At 39.0% G+C, this 25,104-nt stretch overlaps 2 protein-coding genes across 21 annotated transcripts in view; one reads left to right on the top strand and one right to left on the bottom strand.

The window, feature by feature from the left end:
* LOC142408684 (uncharacterized) overlaps positions 1-17,105 on the bottom strand; it is a 64,672-nt gene extending 47,567 nt beyond the window's left edge. The window contains exons 1-2 of the mRNA XM_075499264.1: positions 16,943-17,105; positions 16,779-16,845 (exon numbers count right to left, since the gene is read on the bottom strand). Coding sequence (XP_075355379.1) covers positions 16,779-16,845; positions 16,943-17,105 — 230 coding nt within the window. The remainder of the gene's footprint in view (positions 1-16,778; positions 16,846-16,942) is intronic.
* The window catches only part of TENM3 (teneurin transmembrane protein 3), a 502,889-nt gene that overhangs the window by 282,224 nt on the left and 195,561 nt on the right, over positions 1-25,104 (top strand). Inside the window, exon 1 of one of the 20 annotated variants that reach the window (XM_075500274.1) lies at positions 15,402-15,461. The exons of 18 other annotated variants lie outside the window; for them this stretch is intronic. Coding sequence is in view for 1 of the 2 variants with exons in the window: in XM_075500269.1 (XP_075356384.1) it covers positions 17,675-17,729 (55 nt within the window). In the remaining variant the exon portion in view is untranslated. Of the gene's footprint in view, positions 1-15,401; positions 15,462-17,588; positions 17,730-25,104 lie in introns of those variants that run through there. One more of the 20 variants, XM_075500269.1, reaches the window with a different exon arrangement.

Below are 25,104 nucleotides of genomic sequence, written 5' to 3'. Positions count from 1 at the left end.
CAGACATAGTAGGCCTGCTTTTAGTTTAAGCATTTTGCAGTCTTGCAGGAAAATATTCTGGGTGTGAGCTGTTTAGATTCTGTTTGCCGAAGTATGAGCTGGCTTTCATAATTCATTATTCTTTGCAGTATCTGAATTCTGGGGGGTTTGTTTCTACTGTTTTCATTTGGGTTTTTTTTGTTTGACTTTTTGGTTGGGTTTGGGGGTTTTTTTTAGGGTTTTGTTGTTGTTGTTAGCCTTCTAGTCTGTGTTATTAATATTGTTTAAACCGTAACGTAGTGAGGCATTTCCCGTTCGTGGTCTATTTCTTTTCTGAATAAAGGATTTCAATTGTGGGAGATTGATATCTGGTTTTGTACAGTTTTGTGCATCTACTACTTGCAGATTCCTGTACTCTTCGTGTTGTTCTTGCTGTTGAGCGTCATTGCAGCCTAGATTGTGTTGGCAGTGAGTGCGCTGCTCTTCTGCCATCTGGGTCACTATGTATTGAAGAAGTACTAAGCTTCACTATATCCCAAAGAGTACTTTCTGACCCAAATGGAGAAGCAAAAATACAGATCTTGGAAGTTTGCTGAAAAAAGGAGCTAAATTTGTCTTCCAGCAGCATCTATATGTACTGAAGATTTTTTTTTTTTTTAAACCTGTCCCCACAGGGTGAAATATTAATATTATGTTTTCTGTATTCTCTAGCTTTTGAGGGTCAGTGCAAAGCTGTGCTGTTTTTCCTGTGTTACTGTGTATTGGATCTTAGGATCTCCTAAGTTATTCTTACATGTATTTGTGGTCTTTTCTAGCCTTGTTTTAGAAAGCTTATAAAATGTGTTAGAGGGCATGTATGCAGGGCTCAGTACACAACCACAGCTTCTTACGATGCAGGCTCAAAATTAGTGAAGTTTTCTCATGCTTCTGTGCCTTTGATTTTGTCAGGAGGATTGCTGGCTGCTCACTCTTGTATGTTGATGTGAACATTTGTATTTCAATAACACTCTGTCCCAGGACTGGAATTTGTTCCCTGCTACAGGTCTTTCCTGGCATTCTGGCTTCTTATCCTGTGTGTTTGAAATACTGTATTTCGCTTTCCTATATTCTACTCAATATTGTGATTGAACCTTTCTGCTAAGCTACAAGCACAAAATTTTGATCATATTTTTATCTAACATCTTTGTATTTTAAACTACTATCATGATGCAGTGCAACTATTAAGTAATTTGCTCTGCTTCTAACCTCTGTAACATTGCTAATAGAATTACTTTTCGTTGTGTTTTCTCAAGTTTGGCCAAAATCTGGCTATTTCTGGACTCAAAAAAGACATTTTCATGTGTATGACATGATCCTTTGACTTTTTTTTTTTTTTTTAGTTTCTATTTGAATGAATTTATTTTATTCTGATGACTGCTACTCTGCTTTGTGTGGAAAATTCAGTGAGTAGCTTGTCTGAGAAGTTCACACTAAAATGCAAGTAGATGAGACGATTTCTCTGAGTAAGCCAAAATATGTTGCATAGAGGAAAATCCTTGTCAGAGAAACCTGCAGAGAAATGTGTATATCTGAAATTGTGAAAGACAGTTTCAGTTGTCAGCTCTTTTGAAGAAAAAGAAAGTTGAGGCCGGAAAATAAAGAAAACAAGCATCAGCAGTTGTTATTAGAAATATCTGTGTGTGACTCCACTTTTTTTTCTCCCCTCTCATGAGTCGTGAATGTTGACAGTGGCCATAATACAGAAATTTTACAGCAGTTTTACCAGAACCTTTACCAATGCTGAAAAGTTATTTCCAGAGCTGTTGTCTAGATCCATTGTAGCGCCTGAGTCATTAAATTCTCTAATCTGGCGGTACATGGGTGAAATTAAATTAACAGGACTTTAAAATGTGCTGAAACTTAGGGCTAGGAGTGAATTAGGTCCTGTGTTCTGGGCACAGCAGACTTGAATGGCTCCTTTGAAGGAATGCTACCCTAGAGGGCTGAGCAACTTCATGCTCATTAAAAGTGAGAATCATAACTTGACCTTTGGCAATAGATTCTGTGCGCATTTGACTGTGCTTTAGACGTGGCAAATAAATGCAGTGCTTTAGATGCTGGTCCAATTCATATGGAGTAATGAAAGAAAATCTTGTCTCCTTCTACATGAAGACATTTTCACTCCCACTGTTACTACTGCTATGCTGCACTGGCATAGAAAAGAGTGGTGTTACCAGGGTCAGCGAGACCTTAGGGACTGTTGTTGTTTTAACTAGAGTGACTGAAACATGCTCTGAACATGGTGGGTGGACAGTAGTCTGGAAACCTCTCGTAGCTGCCCCATTCTCAGCAACATAATCGCTAGTGGGAAATGTCACCGACATGACTCGGTGCGTCGGCAGCCTTTATGGTCCTGGACGGCTGCAGGCAGCTCTATTTGTTAAAGTCCTCTGATAGCACAGCAAGTAGCGTCCCATAACGGTGCCGCTCAACTTCACAATTTGCTTCCTGCTCAAAGGTGAGAGAAGGGCTATTGAACAAGACTAGGATTATCGGAGGTGTTGAGAGGAGCTGCTGCCTAGAGGGGACGACTGTTTGTCTTGTAAAGTTGTTTTATTTGAAAGCGCATCTTAGCAACCATTTCCGTATTAGCGTCGCAAAATATTTGAAGCTATATCTGCTTCTTGCGTGGGAAAACGGCTATAAAGTAATCTCAAGATATTTACCAAACCTTTGTGGCTTTTTCCCCTTCTCTCTTTGTCCTCTTTTCATCTTCCAAATTGCATTTTCTGGGAATTAAATAATAATGGGCCTGTTTTGTCAAAACTCCCTAGCCGCTGCAGTATTACAGCCCAAAGAGAGTGTGGGAGTTTTCTAGCAATACATTGAATTTCTGGTCTGATAATTCTCTGCAACAAAAGTATGATTTCAGTTGCTCAAATCCCAGCTGCCATATTTTCAGGTAATTACTGGAAAAAAATTATCTTACTGTATGGTAAATGGTGACTGAATGTACCCTAATTTTCAAATACAAGTTTAGAGAATGCCTCATATAATATGGATATCTGTTGTTCTTATACAATGGTTAGATAAGTTATATAATAGTCTTTGAGATGTTATTTCATCTCCCTGATCAATTTGTGATAAAGTTTGGGAGCTTTTATTCTGTTGGAATGTATAATTGAGTTTTCACAGTTATATCTTTATTTTATTCCCTTCCCCTTCCTTTCCCTTATTTTTTCTCTTTCTATTCTGTTAGATGTATACCATCATTATAGAAACAGAATTTATGGTATTTTGCAGTGTCTCTACACCATGTTGTGCATACTACCATAAACACAGTAACAAAAAGTCATACGGTATTTATAGGGAAGTGTTGCATTAAAATTACTGCAGACATTAAATAGTAACATTGTCATGTACCTCTGATCTTGACAGATACTTGGTCATAATTGTAGCCTGTCTGTAAAGATTTTGTATCTCATATTTAAGAAATAAAATACGAATTACCACATAATAGTCAGTGCATGTAAAATTGTTTTGTATGCTTTAACGCTGTTAATACTTGTTAACATCGACTTTGGTGCTTACCAGTTCATAAATATTTTCTAATTCTGATGAGGAGTAACTATATAATAATTTTTACAGTCTTGCAAAAATGGAAAAATAAAAAAGAGATTAATTCTGATTTGGGGAGTGGGCAAGGATTCAGATCTAGGGTACTTTCCTGGTTCTTTTGCAGGTGACTTCTGACTTTAGGTATACTGTTTAGCCTCCCAGCCTCCCTCCCTGCTTAGGTAAGCAGCCGCAAACTTTTCTCTCCTGTCACTGGCAGGTGGCAGGGACGTGCTCTGCCTTACTGCCACTTTAAGGTCTACAGATTTTGCATTTAGCACTAAGTGCCACAGCTTCTATTAGGAGGAAAAGGATTTCTTTTAATAATTAAAAAGGGTCGTGTTTCCTCTCCTGGTGCTGGTTTGCATGAAGAGGGAATTGTGCTGAACTTGGTGTCGTTGGCGGGTGAGGGTTGCAGTCAGACAAGCCCTGCTGGCAGCGGCTGAGCCACGTAAGGGGTTTCTGCTGCCAGCTGCTTGTCCCAGCCTTCCTGCCGCGCATGCCAGCTCACTGCCCAAGTAGCTGCTCCCTAACCTGGCCTGTCCAGATAGTCCCCATTCCCTCATGCATTTCCGATAACAAAGACTTTTTAGCCTGTCATTTTGACATCAGGGGTTTAGGAAACGAGTGTGTGGTTGTGATGCTGAGGGGTGATGTTCCCCCTGGTGACGAGCAGCTGGGAGCAATAACCTCTTCACCCCACTCAGATGCATCCAGGGCAGCACATCTGACGATGGCCTTAGGCAGTCCGAGCTTTCTTACGACTCAAGAGCCTCAAGGGATTTTGGCCAGTCTCATTTGTGGGTAGCGAATGGCCTGGAGATGCAATATGTTCAGTAAGAGTAAGATAAGATAATGCTAAGATATTCAGTAGCAGAATTCAGGACACTCTTGCAGCTTTGCTGGTGAAAACTTGGAGCTCTGCGAGTTCTCAGGCACATAAGGTATGGTTTTTTTGGATACCATTCCTGCGCTGAGGCACAGAAATTCCCATTGTGAGTATATACAAGTTTTTATAGCTCTCACCGGAGCCCTAGTCCTACCAGGTGTATAGGCGGATGACTTAACTGTGATTTAACTGTGTACCTGAGGTATATACTTGTAAGCAGGCTATGCCATGGCGCATTTTCCCCTTCTTCATTACAATTTGAAGTATGTTGCATGCTCATCAGGAACAGAAATAAATCTGCGTAAATATTCTGAATAGAACTAAAGAAAAAACAGCTTTAATGTTTCAGGAAGAATATTCCCATTCCAAATCAGGACAAAATAGAAGTACTCAAAATTTTCATGCTTGGTAATACAAAAAAAAAAAACAATTTCCCTGTAATTCATTGGAAACATTTCCCAAAGATAATTTTGAAATGCTTTGTTTAGATTTAAACTATATAAAATAACTTTTAAAGCTGGTTAGATTACATTTGGAATCAATATATTTTAAATGGGCAAATAGGAATATTTCTGAGATATTTCAAACTGATCACAGAGGAAATGCTTTGGAGTGCACATCTTTGTAGTGTCTCCAGAAAGCTTTACAAGTGAAGTGTCTCCTCCAAAATTAAGGAGCCTTTAAGTATAGCATTCAGGACTTTTAAATCCCCTTTGGAAAGAGGGGTTTGATGCAAAAACCGGGATAGGAGTCTTATACCACCACAGACATTTTTTCAGTATAACAGCATTTCAAAATACATGGCTGTCTACAGCTACAGATTTACAAAATACTATTGCAGAATATGTGGTGTTGAGTTGATCAGCACAGGAATGGATGCATACTCAGTAAAAAAAAAAAAACAACCAACCAAGCATATTTAATGTTGTTGCATAACTGAGCCTTGATAATTGAGTTTTCTTCCTCCCTCCCTCCACTTTGCTCCCCCATTTTTTTTTTTACTCTTATCTAAATGCAGTGGCATAGAATTATAGTAAATGGAGCTAAGTAAAATGTCTGTTCTTAAAGCATGAGATGTAGTTTTAGCGTCACTTCTCTCATCTTTCCTTTGGACTTTATCAAAGCCAAAAGCAATCCCTTCTTACCTGGCTGTTGCAGATTACCTTTAACAAGGTGGTGTTATGCGGGAGTGTACACTTGCATGTTTTCTTCAGAAACCATGACTAAATGCTGAGGTGGAGAAAAGGATTCTGATCCATTCATTTAATATACTTGTCAGTTAGAGCGTCTCCCTTTGTACTACTTAAATCTGTTCTTAGAGGGGTCACGCTAGACTGAGTTTCAAAGGTTGAACCAAAATTTCTGTTAGCGTGTGTTTGCATCCATGTAGGGAATAATTTTGATGGGTTTTTGGGGAATTATGAATGGGAGGATAACATTGCATAATTTCCTTTTGTGTACCAAAACATGCATGTTTAAAAACAAAAGCATTTTCCATACTTTCAGATATAACACATCAGACTATTTGTTTAAATTCTGTTTTACTGAAGGAAGAAGAAAAGAGTAGGGAAAAGAGGAAAAAGTATTTCTTTCTACCAAAGCTACTCTCCCCTCTGAAGAGAGGGTACTACTGCAATTTCATATTCAAGCTTTTAGCAGTGCCCATCAGTGTTTGTTATGATCTACTGAGGCTGCACTAACAGGTGCTTTATTTTATCCAATATTGGCATTGTCTGACAGAGTTACGGTACGGCTGCAGGCCGCTGGCTTGTTGTGGCTTCGGGGAGCAGTCTTAGCGTAGCGGCATCAGTCTGAATTGCTGTGCACCTGAGCCGCTGAGCGGAGCTGCGGGAACTGGTATCAGACTGAGTTGGGGCTGAAACTGGTCCAGACTGACTTTTTTTTTTTTTCTCCACTTGCACAATATTGTTCAATATTGAAAATAATGGTTTACAGGTAGATAAATGTAAAGTATGTTATTTTTCTAAAATTATAGTCTGCATGCATTGTTTTAATACCTGGCTTTTTTGTCAGCTGTGTTAAAGAGGAAGTTGTTTTTCAGTTTAACAAGACACATCTCTGCCTTTTCCACTCAAGGCTGTAGGCAGAGCTGATCGAACCCGGGTAACTTAGCTAACCTGAACCTTTGTTTCCAGGTTTGATAACTTTGCCATACAGATCTTCAAATTTGTGTTCGTAGAAGGTAGTGTGTTAACTATGTTGCATTATAAAGAAAAAAAAGGAAACAGGTCTATCTGGACCTGTGTCAGTGCCTCTCTAATTGAACAGAGCCCCCCTCTATATGGTTATAGCTTATTGCTTCTGGGATTTTAATGACAATGAAATGGTTCTGTTTAATAGTATTTTTCTCATGCATGTAAGTTTTCCGAATTAAAAAAAAAAATTACTTTTCAGACTATAGGCTGTACTTATTCACCAGAGAAAGTGAAGAAAGCAATGAGCTTCACAGCAAAGGCACTCAGAACAAAGGGTTACAGACTAAGAGTACTGATTTAAATCTCAAATAATTATTACTGCTTTCAAAATATAAAATCCTTAAAATTCGCTTTACTGTTTCACAAGAACAGTGATTGAGAATTTTCCCTGGTGCTGCAAATGGTTTGCTAGTCCTCCCGAATGCAGATCTTTGGCAAATGACTTGAAGAAGTAAGTGGAAAGTTCATAATGCCCAGCTTTAAAACAGGCAGGGGTGGTGGGCTTGCAGAAGGGGGGGATGGGAGGGTTTTTCTTTTGTGTTGCAATTTTTATTATTTTTTTTTAAAATGCATTGATAAAGAGAAAAAAAAAATATAGGCAGCACATCTGCAAATGGCTACAACCTTGTGTAACCCACTGAATTAAGTGGAGTTCCCTACAGGCACACAGATTTGCCCACATGGAGGAAAAAGTGAGATTGAGCCACAGTTAGAAGACTTAGAATATAAGTTATATTCATGAATATCAACATAGAAACAAACCAAGTTAAAATTATGCTGTTTAAATTATTTTTTTTTCTTTTCACATTTTTGTTCACTGTATTTTTTTCATTTTCTTTGTCTGTGCTTCACACCCACATCCCTCAGGACACCTTCTTCCTTTTTTTAAGTTAGAAAAAACTGTTATCTGGTCTTGTGAACAAAGCTACAGTTAACTAGTTAGAAGAAGATAATCTGTGTGAGCACAAATGAGATCTTTGAGCATATAAGCTAAGGTGAAGCAGGTAGGCTTATATATGAAAACAGAAATCAAACTCATGATTTCTGAGAGCAATATAGTTTTACTCTGATTATCCAATATTTTTATCCTGATTATTCTGTTAAGAAATTTTGTTAAATGTTGAACTGCTGACTGGAATATGGGATGTGCTTATATATAGAATGGGATCTCAAGTCTGTCTGCAGAACAGAGGAAGAATTGTTTGGCTAGTGACTGAGGCAGGACTGCTTCTGAGGCTTTTTCTTTCCAATCTTTTTCCTAGTTTTACGTCTAACTTTTATAGTTTGGAAAGTTGTTTGGGTTTTTTTTCTTTTTTTTTAGTTGGACTTTTTTTAAGAATAATTTGTTAAACCTTTGAAGAACTTATGTTGGCTTCTGTTGAATGGACTGTAAATGTCTAAAACAAAGTATTTTCAGACTATACTCTAAGATGGTCAATCCAAACCAACGAGGCCTTGAAAGTAAACTGTCGTGTTCTGGCTTGCTGGACTAAGGGAGATAAATGAGCAGAAGCAGGCAGGCTTCCTAGCCTGATGAAGAAAAAGGAAGTAATTTGGTTTTTTTCAAGCTTTGCCTTCCTGTCTGGTCATATGGTAAACCTGGCTTGCTAAAAGACTTGTGCATCCTTTGCTTTCTGAAGTGGATAAGTATCTGGCAAATAAGTGTGTGGTTTAAAAAACGCAATGCTCCATTGATATTAATGGAGCCAAAAAAATCAATGGCTAATCTTGTCAAATAAACCAGCTTCCAGAAGCATAATTAAAATTCTGAAATAGCAGCAATCATACTGCTTAAGTACAATACTGTTTAAGTTTGTTTTCTTTTAGTATTTTTAATGGATATCTAGATCTCCTTTAACATTTTCCCCATTTGACAGTACAGTCAAGTAGTGTAGGAACGTGCAGAGCCAGACTCAGATTTTTTTTTTTCTGAGTACAGTCCCAATATAATAGTTTGTAGCCTAGAAAATGTCTTTTTGCCCAACACATCCCAGACATGTATTTTTCAAACAGGAGGTTTGCCTTTCAAATTTGTATTTGAATTTAAATGTAGTGAGATAGAATGTCTTGAAGAGAGCAGGAATGGCTTATTTTATCCATATCTGATTGTGAAGGGGAGGAAGAAAAGCTTATTATCTAATCAGATGTATTTTTAGCAGGCTTCCATAATTGGCATGAGACCCTCAATCTGAGTACTCGTTTTAGAATGGAGCTGTTTTAGCTGATCCTTTCATGTTCACTGGTTAGCTGGAACACAATTTCAGTTCACAGAGAGCTTTATGATGCCCTCTCATTTAGGGGCTAGTGCCTAAACAAGGTCCAAGTCTCTAATATTATCAGTTCTTATAAGAAATTACTTGCTTATTTAATGTAATAATTGCAGTAAACTGAATAATTCCATTATTCTGGTTTGATTTTTTAAAAATTAATTTTACTAATTTGTCTGTTTTATTGTAGGACTGTTACTTTAATTTAGCTAGTTTCATTTATAAATCTTGGAACATGTATGTTTTGATGCTTCTTCTCCAGATACTGCTACTCTGAGTAGATCAAATATGAGTTTAATTAATCCACAAAGAATTTGGTGTAGAGGTAGCCAAGCTACTGCCCAAATCAAAAGTAATGCATCCATGTGAGCTCACTACAGTGCCCAAGATAATCAGAAGCAAAGCTTAATAGCCTGCGCTCAGTACTGCAGTGAGGTAGTTAAACTGATCCCAAGATGCAAGCTACTGTTTTGCACCTTTGGCATTGTGTCGAATTGTAGAAATATGCTGGCTCCCTCAAATAGCTTTTCTTCTGTTTGTGCTGCAGTCCTCTGTACTGTAGAAATGTTCACAGATAGTTCGGACAACTATAGCCTATTGAGAAAATTCCCTTCCATTTTAATATTTAATTCAAGTACATGTAAATAACTGTGAAAAGCTTTCTTTACAGTCATGTCCCAAAATAACTGCTTTTTTCATTGAGTATCTCGGCTATGCTCTGTGCCAAAATGCACTTAACATGTTTTATATGATAAGTGGACATGCTCTGTTAGTATTTCAAGTTTTAAAATTAGGCAGCAGCTTTGTCACATAGCAATGTTTAATTGTGAAACAATCATCTGGAAATATAAATTTGTCCCTTCAGCTGCTTACAATGTACTTATTTTCCAAATCTTGTAACCGAAAATTGCCCAGGAAAGCGTCACCTGTGGTGGCAGGGTGAAACAAGTGAAGCTCATAGCTGGGCGTGTTCATTGTGCGTTCCTAATAAGAAGCTCCATATTCACTGTCAGACTTAATTAACGTGGTTTGAGAGGTGTCTTGCAGGTTAGTTTTGAATCAATGTTCATCTGTCAGCTACTACAATTGTCTCCTGCTTACTTGAGCTATGATACCTCTCAACCTTTTAATCAAAACCAAACCAACCCAGGCAGAGTAATCAGAAGTGTGCGGTGGGTGACAGTCACTCAGGAAACCCTTCTAAGCTTTAAGTCTTCTCCACTGCTTCAGTAAAAAGTGAAACATCTTCTGTATGCTCCCTTTGGTCCCTGAAACTTTGGAGAAAGAAGCTATTGGACTCTAAATACAGCAAGGAGTAAAACCTAAGCACTGGGAGTTACTAGCACAGGGCTTTTTATTTTTGTGCTGTTTTTTTTTAAAGAAAATGTCACCAAATTTCACTGCAGTTGTTTATGTGGAGTAGCACCTTTGTTTCTCACTGAACTGCCCTTATACTTTGAGCCACTGTTTCTACGTAGATATGCAGTTGATAACTGGACAGTGGTGTGTCTGACTTTAGCAATGATTGTCAGGAGCATGTCTCCAGGCTGAATATTGCTGAATGTCCTCCACAAGGCTTGTATCTCATCAACTTCCCGACTCTGCCCAATGGGAGATTGGCCAAAATAACTATTCTTAACTAGAGGATTTTTGCTTCCTTTTCCGATAGCTAAGAATTCTTAAATGGCAAATTATCCTCTTCTCTTTGAGATTTGGTATGTAGTCATCTCGGGGGTTTTTTTATTTAGGTTTTCAATTAGGCAAAAAGAGTTGTGATACAGATCTTAGGGCAAAAATACTTTCAGCCAGATTTGTGTGCTTTGATCTAAAGTAATGCACCAAAAGTAATAAAAGATTAAATGGCAACAAACTTTAATGTCAGATTTAGTAGTCATTAAGATCTTTCAGGTATTCTGTAATCGTTAATTCGGTTCTTGGTTCATCACAAATATATATTTGTTTAATTTGCAATTTTATTGGGACTTCAGAATTATTTTGTTAGTTGCAAAACTTCTGTGTCCTCTGTGTTGTAGCTGCCATTAAGCATTTCCAAATACAACTTTTTTTTTACAAAACACAGTCACTCTTGTATTTAAAAGTTCTCTTTCATAAATAAGAAGTGCAACTAAAAGACCTGCATCAAAAGCACTGTACATGCTACGTATTTCCGTATGCCTGAGAGCAGACTCCCATTTTCCCTCACTCCATAAACACTGCATGACACAGTGATGTGTCATTTTGCTTTCTTTCTGAAGATTTTGCAAATGACCTTTTTGTGGAAATATCAAGGTGAACTTACTGAGGAGTGATGTAACTGTTCATATTACTCTAGCTTTGATTAATGTCTTGACAAAGTATCTTTACCAGGAGTTCCTGTGGGTTTCTCTTTTGTTGTATTCTCTAGCTGTTTGAAGGGTAAATAAGTTAGCTGAATATTCAATGTAATCAGCTGCATGTTTTACTCAGGTAATCATTCGATCAGTACAGTCACATAGGTATTTTAGAAGATGTTGTGTTTATTATCAGAGAATCTCTACCATAAAGAGATGATCAAACAATAAATTTTTTGTTGTTGGCAAACTAGAATGTTTGGTGCTGAAAAAAATGAGATGATACACAAAAGGACTTTTTATCAAGTACGGACATTTCTTAGTACATTGTTGTTTAGAAAACCAGAACACCTCTTGAGTGCCCTGACCTGAGATATAAGACCTGAATTCGGAGCTAAAAATGACCATATCTGGAAGAACACAGATGAGTATCTTGGGCTTTCAAAGCTTAAATAACTAATCCAGTTTTAGTTCTGTGATTTAATTCTGTGATTTAATAGGTTTTTATAATGTAATGAACTGAACGTTAGCTTATACCCACAAAAAAAAAAATCCCTTTCTTCAGTGTTTTAAGTAAATTTTAATGAGGAAGAGCTAGTGAAGGTAAAGCAGAGTCTCCTAGATCCTAACACTTCGTGTTTAAAAGCAATTTCTCAGACAGGTAATGCACAATAAGTAGAGAATGCCCATATATATGGTATTTAAAAAAAAAAAAAAGTTGTTTTCATGTTGTGATGCAGCCACAGTGTCTTGGAGATAGAAATGGTCACACATCTGTAAATAAAAATGTAGAGTGGAACAACAGTTATGTGGCATAAGTTTAACTCTTAAAAGTTCAAAATTATGTGTTTGATTTGAATATGTCTCTTATAATTTCTATAAACTTTAGGAAGCTCATTTTTAGAGTGCCATTATTTCAAATTTCTTAATTGTTTCCAGTGCATTCTTTGAAGAAGCATATACATGGTATGATCCATATATATACATATATGAGTATTCTCATTGATTTATGTGGTTACATATATAAAATATTCATACCTTAATAGAAACTAAAAACAGTCTTTATTGAGTTAAGTTGTGAATGTGGACATCAGGCTGCAGAAATGATGGATGGTTTTCTTACCACATGTAATAGCCTAACAGGATTTCACAAAACCTTTGTTCACACACTTAAAAATTACCAGAACATTTCCTTGAAGTAAAGAGCAGATAGTATAATCTTAAACTGCTGCTTCAGTATTTCAGAGAGATTTTCCTAAATGTTGCTTGAAAAAATAGGTCTGGAATTTAAGGGAAATTTTTTGTGTAAATAAACACTGTGGATTGCAGTTGCATACAGACTGAAATATGTTCTATCCATTTTGTTGAATAGAGTTCATTCATTGCATCATAACTTGGTTTTTTCTTTTTTTTTTTTTTTTTTAACAAACACTTTCCAACAGAGAACTAGGAAGTAAGGTTAATTATAAAATATGATTCTATTATATTTTTTTGTTTCTGTCTGGAAATTACCTGCACGTATCTTGAGAAACAGTCACATTCAGATTTCACCATTTATTAAAAACCTCCTAAGCCTGCACTCCTGCCTTTTCCTCTTAAGGTCCCAACCCCTTACACCCTTATTACAAAGTCGCCACTATTGCTTCCTTGCCCTCTAGTTTACTGGAGTGAACTCTGCACCGCACTGGTGTGGCTATACCTCCCCTATGATGTGCCTACTATATTTGTGTTTTAGTGTGGGTCGGGAGCGCAGCCTTTCAGCAAATCTCCTGGCTTTTACCGTACTTGGATTTGTCTCACGGAGTGGTATCAGGGCACAGGCGCTGATTCCTGCTGGGTGGTGCTAAGCTGGAAAACGCGCTCCAGAAGTGCTCTTCCTCTTCCTGTCCTGAGCTGCGCACGTGCTCCTGCCTGCAGGACCATGCTGGAACTAGCTTGAAGCAAAACCCTTAAAATACGAATTCCACACAGCAGATCCACTCCTGTTGCCCTGCTTTGCTTTACAAGGTCTAATGTAGCCATCGCCCATGAGGCCTGTGTCCCTGGTGGGAGACCTGCTTGCCTAGGGTAGCAGGGTCCTTCTCTGATCCCATCAGTGCTGGTGACAACACAGTTGTGATCCTAGGAGCAAGAATCTGAGAGGGGGCACTTTAAGATGGGTGCCAGGAATTCATGCCATTCATCAGAGAGGAGTATTCATGTTGTATGCTGTAGTCACTGTAATTAAGGACTATAGTACTATTTTGTTGTGAGTAGCACCCTCTTGGTATTTTTTTCTACCCCTCCTTTTTCTCAGGCTTGCTTATCCTCAGGAGTGAAATTATTCATGGCCAAGGTACTCGCTCCTGTATCACCCCAGTAATTTGGTACAAGTTCTCTGTTCCTTGTTCCGCTTTGATTGGCCTCTCCATGTAGTCATGTAGCGTGTAACACAAAGATGGATTGTATGGCATTCTCTGCTGGGGAAAATCAACGCATAGAGCAGGCTCACTGCCAAGATGCTCATAATTAAACTGTTGCTATGGACAGGATTACATCAATGTTTCTATCAATCATTTGCTGCAGTTTTGTGGCTATCAGTACTTGGATTTTTTTAAGTTTTAGTTTTTGTCTTCCTTCTACTTACCTTAGTTTTCAATTGAAGCGTTGCAGCCCATAGAGAGATATATAAATAAAAATAATTATTGGAAGACATAGGGGGGAAAAAGAGAAGCTAGTTACATCATTCCGACTCTGTGTTTGAAGCCGATATCTTTGTGAGGTATTTGCATTTATTCAGCTAATAGAAATGGCCAGATGCAGTCATCCCCATTCAGAAGTCATCATATTGTTGTAACCTAAGAGTCTGTTGCAAAACTGCCCTGATGTGGTAACAGTCTGTACAGCCAGAGTGTTACCAGTTTGCATTAAAATGGTGCAAATGCAGTAGAACAGCAGGTGTAATAGAAAAACAGCAGCAAAGCGGTTAAACCTTTAATTTTCTTTTGTCCCTCATCCCCTCTGATTCATGTGCAGTAAGTTGTGAGATGGACTAATGACAGGATAGCATGAAGTACACTGATATTTTGGAACAGAGCTCGCTTGCCCGAATACAGTGGCTGTACTTCACCTGCTACCATATCATTGCTACTGTTATCCCCTATTACAATGATCTTCAGCAAGTAATTCCTTTTGGTAGCACTCAGAATGTTTGGTATTATAGCTAACTAGTGTGCAGTGCATTAAATGTAGAGAGGTCCAGGATTACAGCACAAATAAGGTAGTCTGAGGGGTAACAAATGGTATCGAGTGCAGCTGAGATCACTGTAACGAGATAAACAGTGTGGTGTCACAAAATTGTCTCCCAGTTGACAAAACAATCCATATTTTATAGATTGCCTTAAAAATTGAAGGATGGAGTCAATTATAGCCAATTATGATGCTACATTTACGGAGGAGTTTTCATATCCTTTGGGGAGGAATAAGGAAATGTTCAAGTCAGCCAGAAAAAGCTTTTGCATTTGCTTCCTTGTTTTATCCGAATGCAGTTTTTTTTCCTATTTCTTCAGGTGAAAACTGCATATGAAAGCTGGGACCATATTCTCTTTAGGAAACTTTTTTTTTCCCCATTTTTCTTCTTGCTGAGCATAAAATTATGGTAGATAATATGACAAATAGAACAAGAAACTCAAACATTAGCTCCCCTCAGTTACATTTGGGTTTACTCCAGACGAATTGAAAATGCAGCCTGGTGATGGCAAAGCCTTCTTAGACAAGGCATATTGACATCTTTGATTTGACTTGCTTCTTTCCCAAAAAGGAGCCTTCATGCCACTACAGAGATCCCTAGTAGATACCGCATATTTCCGAATTTAGTCTATTAAAGTAAAAATAAAGGAATGAGAGCATGGAACGGTTTGCTGTGACCCACAGTTGCTTTTTAGTGAATAGATGTAAAATGGGATACAAAAGCAGTGTATTGAAGATGAACAGACAGATATCCATGTTCTTAAGAGATCTGGTCATAGTTTCAGTGGCTGAGGGGCAAGCATTTGTTTAATGGCGTAGTACTCTCCAATTTATATTATCTCCCTCCTCCCATTTTGATTCCCAGGTAGCGTATCGGGGAGCTGCGCATCCTGTCTATCTCATGCTGTAGGACTGACTGTGAGGAGCGGTTTCCCTTCCCTAGCAAAGCACACTGTTGGTAATTAATTAAAGATTCAGGTATATAGATAAAGCTGTATTCAGAGATGAAAGCCGACAGTAAACAAGTTGTTTGAGTAATGTTTCAAAGGGTTACCCTCCTCCTGTGTTCAGGATTTCATTTCACCAGCTAGCTTCAGAGGGTGACCTAGTACATGTGCCAATGACAAAAGCTACTTGTAACCATTCAGATCATGCTTTCTGCTTTATGAAATGGGATTGTAAAAATCCTCTCAAAAATGACATCTGAAATAGCATTAAAACACAATTTCCCTTTGATAAGGTTTTAAGGCACTCATATGAAAAGTGACACTGCTTTGAGTGGCTCTGTGTCAGCATTATGCAATGTGTTGCACATAAGTGACATTAATCCATTAAGGGTGTGAGGGTCACTTATTTTTCTTATGAAGTCATTAAATACCTTTATTGATTTCTGTTCAATCAGTTGCATTCTGCTGGCATACAGTGATCTCTAGACATGCTAATAGTGCTGTTTCTAATAATGTTTATAGACCATAGTTTTAAAGACAGATACTACATTCAAAATAAATTATCATGCCTAAGTGAAACACAAAGGAGCTTAGGGAAGCAATAATATTACGCTGTTTGCAAATTACCTGAACCTATTTTATTGCAAAAGATGAGTTTGTGACACAGATGTTCTAAAATCAATAATTAGCCCTCTTCAGTACATTCGTTGCTTTTTCTAAATGTACAAAATTAATTTATATTTTTGGACTGCTTCTGCTATGTGATGATAAAGCATCTTTTGAAAATCAAATGCAAACCTGGAAAATCTGTAATAGTAAATACAAAATTTGTAATACTAGTTTTTATGCTGAAGACTGTTTAAACCTTGGGTCATAACAAATGCTGTACATTGAACTGGTTGGTACTTACTATATTACTAGATTATTTTGTCATTTGAAGCAGTGTTGTGTATATGAAATGCTAGTGGATCAAATGCCAATAAGAGTACATTTCTTCTTCATTTCTTCATGATGAACAGATCTCGGGGGAGGAAGTACGTAAGACTCAAACGGGTGCATTTTAGCTCCTATGAATGGATGTGCACTAGACAAAAAAAAAAGAAAAAAAGAAAAAAAAGTCATGTTCTGTCCTCCCTGCTTTGATGCCATCCTAATGACTTTATCTTGACAGTTAGCCTGAGCTTGTTTTCTTACCTAACAGGTAACTTCAATTGTATTTTCTATTTTTCCAACTTAGAAGGAAATGAGGCTTCAGATGAGTTTAAAATCTGATGGAAGAGTTGTGATAGTCCTGTTAATTTTTGCAATAATCTGATATTGTAGTTTACCTCACCTCTTCTAGCTTTTTTCCCTTTGGACGCAAACCATTTATCGGAGTAGATTGCCAGCTTTGCCCTGGGCATAGCAGAAGCAGACCAGTACATTTATCTCTGCAGCTAAACCGTGAAGTTTTCGCTTCCAAGCAGTGAATCGCATCCTGCTGAGGAATTACTGTTCGTTTTGTGGGTTTCTTCGCTAGGACCCTTAAGGGGCTCTGACAGGTCTTGTCGAATAGCGTCGGTCATCCTTGTCTCAGACACCAAATGATGCCAAGTAGTGGCAAGTTTATTGCATTGTCTCTGGAGAAGCTGTTGTTCGCTCAGCGTTTTCTTCATAGGCCACCTGCCTGATCTCATTGAAGGAAACCTGAGCAAGGCTGTGTTATTAATGAATTATGACAAGCCTTTTGCCTATCAGGCAGAGAGGTTCCTGCTATCTCCTTCTAAGACAAAAACTTAATGGAAGATGCTCAGCTGGGCAAGCTCTCTGATGATACTCCTTAAGTGCTCGTCCCAGGCTGATGCGAATACGCAGAGAGCTGTGAAGCTGCAAGCGGCAGCGTTTAATACAGTCTGCCTCATAATGCCCGAATAATTTTCCGGAGAGCGATCGCCGCAGCTGCTGTGAACGTGGTTATTTGTTTATTTTTCACCTTGGTCCTGGTGGATTGCTGACCTAGCTAATCTGCCGCACGCGCGGGGCCGGCAGCGGGGGGGGACATGACGACGTTTCCCTGCTCCCCTGCGCCAGCACTCTTCTGAACATGACAGGATCGGCAGCTGGAGCCTGAGACAGGCTCCCGAAGCCCGGCAGAGTTACGTGGGCTGACTCCCAGGTCCGCTCTGCGAGGGGAGCTGAGTGATGCTGGCGAAGGATGGGAAGGAGGTGATGAGGGAGCCAGCTTATGTTTTTCTTAATGGATGTTTGTGAGCGGGAAGGAGATGGCACGGGCTGTCCGGGTGAGTTATGGAGCGCGTTTTGTGATCTCCCTCCGGTCGGGCGGCTCATTATGTTAAACAGTGCAGCTTTTAAAGCGCCGTAGCTCTCCTTTTATGTGCCTTGGCCTTCATTTGCTGAAATGCTTCAAGTTCACAGCGCTCAAGTCATTTTGGAAACGGGATGTAATTACAAAGGTTTCTTATGCTTACCAACAGCTTTTTTGAACCAGTGTAATTATCATTACTTGTGGATACTGTAAATTGAATATCCCCTCCCTAATTACATTAAACTCAAGGGTTGGCTGCTTAAACAGCCAAATAAGAGCAGTTCACCCTTTACTATAAATAGCAAAATTGTTCTTTTAGTTCTGCTGACCTTTAAAGCGCAGTGCTTTACACGATGTCGTCAGGTGTACATTATAAAGATAGCTTGTAATTAGATCTGTAATGAGGAGCTCAGTTTGAATGGCTTTCTGAAAAACTTCATTTATTCAGCGTTTTCTAACTGCATGACAGAATTAAAGTTTCAGGGTGCGTCAGGACTTTTAAAGGGGCCAGCCGCTGTTTTGCACTTCGCCTGCTCTGCACCGGTGATTTGTAGCTGCCCAGTGCTCCTGCCAGTGCTCGAAGGCAGCTGCTGTAGCTGCAGTGACTTAGCCCTGGCCCTTTGAAAACAACACAGGGTAGACGGAATGATTTATCTAGTGGTCCAAGGGTTTCTGTGATTAATAAAGCTTTCTTCTCTCACTTCAGGAGACAGATAATGACTTAATTTGTAGTAAACAGCAGAATAAAGAGAGGGGAGAGGTGGTCGCCTGATTTTTGTTTCGTTTTCTCTGGTTAACACAAGTAACTGTAGTCATGCTGAAACGTAAGTCCTCTCGTCTGATAGAAGGATGCAGAGCTTTAGTTAGTGAGTTGATGTGCCTGCCTTGGGTTCAGTCTGCTGCCTGTCACAGCTTCACCAATTCTCTGCATTGCTTTAAGAACACTGAAGGCATTTCTCTGAGAAGTTTGATTGACTTCCACTTATTTGCGGTGACTGAAAATTTTAGTGCATTGCTACCAGCTAATATTTACTTTGCTTTCTTCATTCCACTTTAATTAAAATCATGCTTTTTATTCCCTGTGGAAGCTTTTTTGTTAGTTGGGACTACTTATTTTCCCAGAGAGCTTCTTGCTGAGTGTCCTTCATGACCTGTCATAAAAACATGCTTGGACAGGACAAATTGAAAAGTGTGCCTTCGAAAAAGAAAGAAACTTCAACTAAGGTTCAATGGTAGAGAATTACGGCTATAGGAAAAGAATAGAAAAAAAAAATCCTTATTGCATAATGGAATACTATAACATTTGAATTGAAATAGCTCCTAAGTGATTTTTAATTAAATGTAAGGCTAAAACAAAGGCAAAAAATCATGTGCAACTTTGTCTATTTTAGAACACGTGTTATTAGTCCATCTGCACTCTCCTGTAGCAGCTCTTACCTAACAGTTTGAACTAATGAAATACCCTGCATAGTTTTATTTCTTGCTGAAAAATACTTATGTTCATATTTGATACATTTATGAGTTTAAAATTAAAGAATAATTAGTCATCACAATTCTGGTTTTTCTTCCAACATATTTTTTACCTTTCTGTATTTATTCTGTTACATGATAGGCAAAGCCACTGTATAGATTGTTTATAGATTGTGGTGGTAGTGTATTTCTCTTAAACACGTGTGTGCATATGTGAAGTGAATAGACAGTATTTTATGCAAGTAAGTAGAGAGTACATTATGCATAGCCAGTATTGATAGACAAATTCTGTGTCAGATATTTGCCAATCCAAATGAAAACCAGAACAGTCTCACGGCTCATGCAATTAGGCAAAGATACAAGTAGTATCAGTCCATTAGCAGATAGGCAAATCCTTTCTCATAAAAACAAGAAGTAGATGTTTTAGTAGAGATTAGCTAGAAATCTGAAGGCCTAGACTTAATTTAGTTGTTCCCTGTTACAGAACCTCAGTGGGTAAAAACATTTGTGTGTTGTCCAGGCACCGAAGAGTCTAATTCCAGCGGCACCTTGAACAGGCTAGCTGATAGGAAAGAAAACGAGGAAAAGAGAGCAGTGAGAAAGGCACGACTTTCAAGATTTTGGGATTCGTTTGTTTCTACTTACCCTTTTGCAGACACTTGTGTTTACCCTTAAGGTTTAAAATCTTTAGTCGCTTCAAAATGGCCTGGCAAAGTGATTTTTAGCTGGCTGGGTACTGCTAGAGTGAAGGCAAATCTTCAAACTTTTCTTTTCCCAGCTATTTCAAAAACTAGTAAAGCTTATACATTTACCAATAGCTAAGCTTTTGATACACGGTAATGCTTTTTAATAGAGCTCATTGATTGTATGTGTGTAATTTGTCAACCTCTTTTTTGAATGGTTTATCAGCAAGTTATCTAGAAGGCACTGTCTCCTTGAATTTTGGATACGGTCTCAGATATTCTCTCTTATGAAACTGAGATGCAGACAGTGTTAAAACTGCTGTCTTTGTCCCCCTAATTATAGGTCACCCTTCTGCATTAAGTTTCTTTCTGGTTTGCTCCTACCTTTGTAAAAGTAAATACAAAATACTCAGTGATGAAGTATGTCCCTGAAACTCCTCCCTGCTGGAAGCAGGGACAGTGTATGAATTGGGTGGCATTACAAAGTGGCATAATTGTGTTCTCTGTTTTGCTTCCTGTTCAGTTCCTAACAGTACCTAATATTTGGGCTGCTTTCTTTTGGCAGCTGAGCACTGAGCTGACATTTTGATGGCACTATTTATTGTAACCCCAAGGTCTCGCTCCTGAGCGGTATTGTTCAGGTCAGAGCCCATCGCTGTACATGTGAAGTTAGGGTTATATTTTCCCATGTGCATCACTCTACACTTACGCACACTGAATTTAATTTACCGTTCCATTGTCTAGTCACTCAATTTCACAAGGTCCTGTGATTTTTCACCGCTTGCCCTCATCCTTACTACCCTGAATAAGTTTGTATCATCTGCAAACTTGGTTGCTTCAGTGCTCAGCTACCTTTCCAGGTCAATTACAGGTATGGAAAGAGGAGCAGGTCTCAGTGCAGATCCCTGTGGTACTCCACTGGTAGGCTTCCTCCGCTATGCAGGCTTGACCATTTACCACTAATTTCTGGTTATGTCTTTTAATTGCCATGCCAGGGACCTCTATTTTGCCATGGGTGCTTAGTTTCTTTAAAAGCCTTTGGTGAAGTACTTGTTAAAAGCCTTTTGGAAATCCACGTAGGCTGCGTTGGCTGGATCACTGGTTGCACATGTTTGAGCTATTCAAAGAACTGGGTTAATTTTGTAAGACAGGACTTGACTTTATGAAAACTGAAATTTGACTCTTCTCAGATGTGTGCCCACTTAGTCTATTTGTTATTATAGTTTCTGTTAACTTAACTAGCATATAGACATCAGGCTTGCAGATTGCCATTCCCTGGAGCTTTTCTGGAACCTGTATTAGAAGTTGGCAGCACATTAGCCACATTGGAGACCTCGAGTAGCAAGGCACTGGGGAGAGGGATGACACATCGTCATTAGTAGTTCAGCTATTCTACCTTTGAATTTTCATTCTCGGATGAATGCTGTCTGGTGCCAGCCATTTGTTACTTCATACAGAGAAAGGACTGGGGTTTTTTAGTTAACACTTCTGTTAACACCCAGCACAACAGAGTTCCTTGTACCCAGCAACGTAATAACAGTCATAAATTAAAATCAGATCAGTTGTTAAAAACTGGGTTAAAAAAAATGTGACTCTTGTTTTTACTATTATTTGCAAGTTTTAGTAATATACTAATCTGTTTTGTTTTGTTTGATTTCATATATTTTCATTTCCCTTACTGGTGTTTGAGAGAATAGTGCAAACGGCTGAAGAAAGGGCAAGGTTGCATTTACAGAGAATGAGACTTGAAAAATCCTGAAAATATATAGAGTAGTTAGTTATATAAGTCTGAGATGTTATTTGAAACCATGGTGCTCTAGAAAAAGTCAGATGGAAGTAGTATTTTTAATTTGACAGTTTCCTTTTAATAAAAACACATATGGCCTCCATCAGTAATTATCAATCTTAAAGTACATTAGTCAAATTTTAGCTCGTGGATAATAAATGTGCACCAGCGCCATGCCTGGTTTCTGAGTGGAGCTTTTGTGATGTTTCAGTTTTGGGGAATATTCCTTTGGCATTCTTCATTATACAGCTCTCGTTCAAAGCTGAGCAAAGTTATGAGTTGTTTAAAGAAAATGACTGAAGGAAGAGTTTGGGGTCACAATCTACCATTTCTTTGGACAAACCTATGTCAACGTTTGTATTATATATTCAGATTTTAGGGATTCAGAACTGGTTTTTAGTCACACTGGGCTTAAATTTTGAATCCATCAGGTTTTTGAGCTCTTAACTCCCTGAAGTGTGGTTCCTACCCCACAAGGCAGAAGAACATTGTGGGTGAAATGCTTGACAGCAGGTCCTTTTGCTGCTTGAAAGCAAAAAGCACTAAGGCTCCTCAGGTGTCTGCAGAAGCATAGCCACGATTTTACTGCAAAGCTCAGCTGAAGAAAGCTCCCTCCCACTCAGGGTGGAGGCAGAGCAAAAGATTGTCTGTTCTTGTGTTTTTATCTTAAAGAAATGGGCTTTGTGGTCCTTTATAGGGTCCCACGTGATGTAAAAACTGGCAGCTCTGATCCTCCAACTTCACTTTGCTCTGTATTTCACGTCCTGTCAGCCCTCAGTGGGAGAAATTACTGATTCTCTTTTTCTTCTGCCATGGGTGTTCAGGGGCATGAGGTATGATTCATCACAGATATGCCACTCAGTCTGATACTCCATCATGCTCGTATCAGAGGTGTGAGAAAAGAATACCACTGTAATTGGAATTACAACATTTTTGCAGTTACGCTTAAGGACTTTGCCAGTTATAGGAAGAAACAATTTCTGTATCGATAAGTTTTCAATTTTTATATCAATAAGTTTTCAGTTTGTCAAGATGAAGGTAGGAAAAGTGAAGAGAGAGAAAAACAGGGCAAAAAAAGACCAGGTAATGAGGTAAAATGAATTGCAAATAATACATGGAACTAACATGATGTGCATTTAACTTAAATGGTTTGGCAGGCAAAGATTAAATGGAAATTTACCTATAGTACTGAGCATTGCTCATATAGTGGTTTTGATAGTGATTTTGTTCCTGTTTCATTTTTTTCAATTACAGTGGACAGACCAGGAAGCTGAAGTACCCTCATAATTCTTCACCAACACAAGGAAATACAGTGCAAAAGAATTGCCAAGTTTTATTCCAACCGCACTTTTAAAATGATAAATACATTGCACTTTACAGAATTGCAGGCTTCAGGAATGCTTCCCCACCTCCCTCCCCACCGTATTCATAATTTGTAGAGAAATCTTCTGGGTTTTGCCTTCAAAATGATCTCTTTGGCAAATTATCTTGGGAGCATCAGAAACAGGGCAAAGAACAAGCTGGGTATCAGCGCTCCAATTTGCTTGGACGTCAGCAAGATACAGCTGTCAGATTTGGTATTGAGATAAAAAAAATCCCTCACAGATCTGAATGGCAAAAAACTTTGAGGCCTTTTGTCTTAGGTTGTGCTTTCATTGAGGATCACCTGATAGGATTATATAGACATATTACACCCATGTTAAATACAGTTCATTACAGGGACCTTGAGCATTGGTCTCCTGAGGACTGGATTCTTAACATCTACATAATAGTAATTTGAAGACTGTAGGAGAGAAACTGTTTAACAAGAGGATTTTGAAAGTTTGTTTCAAACATAAAATAAGTATCACAGAATCACAGAATCGTATAGGTTGGAAAAGACCTTTAAGATCATCAAGTCCAACCATAAACCTAACACTACCAAGACCACCACTAAACCATGTCCCTAAGCACCTCATCCAAATGTCTTTTAAATACCTTCAGGGATGGCGACTCAACCACTTCCCTGGGCAGCCTGTTCCAATGCTTGATAACCCTTTCAGTGAAGTAAAATTTCCTAATATCCAGTCTAAACCTCCCCTGGTGCAACTTGAGGCCATTTCCTCTTGTCCTATCACTTGTTACCTGGGAGAAGAGACCAACACCCACCTGACTGCAACCTCCTTTCAGGTAGTTGTAGAGAGCGATAAGGTCTCCCCTGAGACTTCTTTTCTCCAGGCTAAACAACCCCAGTTGCCTCAGCCGCTCCTCATAAGACTTGTTCTCCAGACCCTTCACCAGCTTCGTTGCCCTTCTCTGGACACGCTCCAGCACCTCAATGTCTCTCTTGTAGTGGGGGGCCCAAAACTGAACACAGTATTCGAGGTGCGGCCTCACCAGTGCCAAGTACAGGGGGACAATCACTTCCCTACTCCTGCTGGCCACACTATTTTTGATACAAGCCAGGATGCTATTGGCCTTCTTGGCCACCTGGGCACACTGCTGGCTCATATTCAGCTGGCTGTCAACCAATACACCAGGTCCTTCTCTGCTGGGGAGCTTTCCAGCCACTCTTCCCCAAGCCTGTAGCGTTGCATGGGGTTGTTGTGACCCAAGTGCAAGACCCGACAATTAGCCTTGTTGAACCTCATACAGTTGGCCTCGGCCCATTGATCCAGCCTGTCCAACTTTTTCACACCTGTCTGGAGTGTCTAAGACAGCAGTGTTGAACTTCAGATTTGGTATCAGGCTTATGGTATTTTCTGGCCACAAATTGACCATTTGTGCTTCCTTTTTAAGTATATAATAGGAATGAGTATAATAGTAATAATGGAGTATCGTGGGTGGAAGTGCTGTTGGAATTGCTGTAGGGAATAAGAGACCTCAAGATAAAAAATGAAGCTTGTTCTATTTCCAGACCTTCTTTGGAGAGAGCAGCTACATAATGCATAGATAAACTGGGAATGACCATAAAATTATTTTAGTGGGTAAGTTTAAATGCAGATATTTTGTGTAGGGAATTCATTATGAGTGTTCTTTCAGCTCCTTTCTGTAGTTTAGGGATGCACAGCTCATAGCCTACATGCTAGATTTGCAGCCCAGTGGTTAATTCAGTCAGTCATCTGCTGCCTTTCAAGGCCTGCCTGAAATCTTTTGGTGTTTGGCCTTCTTTTCTCAAGCTCCCTTCTTCAGCGTGCAGCAGGCCAACCTGCCTTGCAGCACGCTTTCTGCTCCAGAACGGGCTTTGGCAAGGGGGGTAACCAAGGCCAAGCTGTGTGAATTATTCTTCAGTCATGGTCTGCTCCCAGCCACCCCCTTTCCTCGCAGCAAGGCAGCAGACAGGGACTCAGTTGGGCACAAACCCAGGGGTAATGCACGTGCAGAATAGCCATTGTGTGCAAGTTTAGGAAATCCAGCTTTTCTGGAAAGCG

This window comes from Mycteria americana, chromosome 4 (assembly GCF_035582795.1).
Source record: "Mycteria americana isolate JAX WOST 10 ecotype Jacksonville Zoo and Gardens chromosome 4, USCA_MyAme_1.0, whole genome shotgun sequence".
Classification (NCBI taxonomy): domain Eukaryota; kingdom Metazoa; phylum Chordata; class Aves; order Ciconiiformes; family Ciconiidae; genus Mycteria; species Mycteria americana.
The sequence above is the reverse complement of the archived record's forward strand: the minus strand, read 5'-3'. Positions and strand labels throughout refer to the sequence as shown.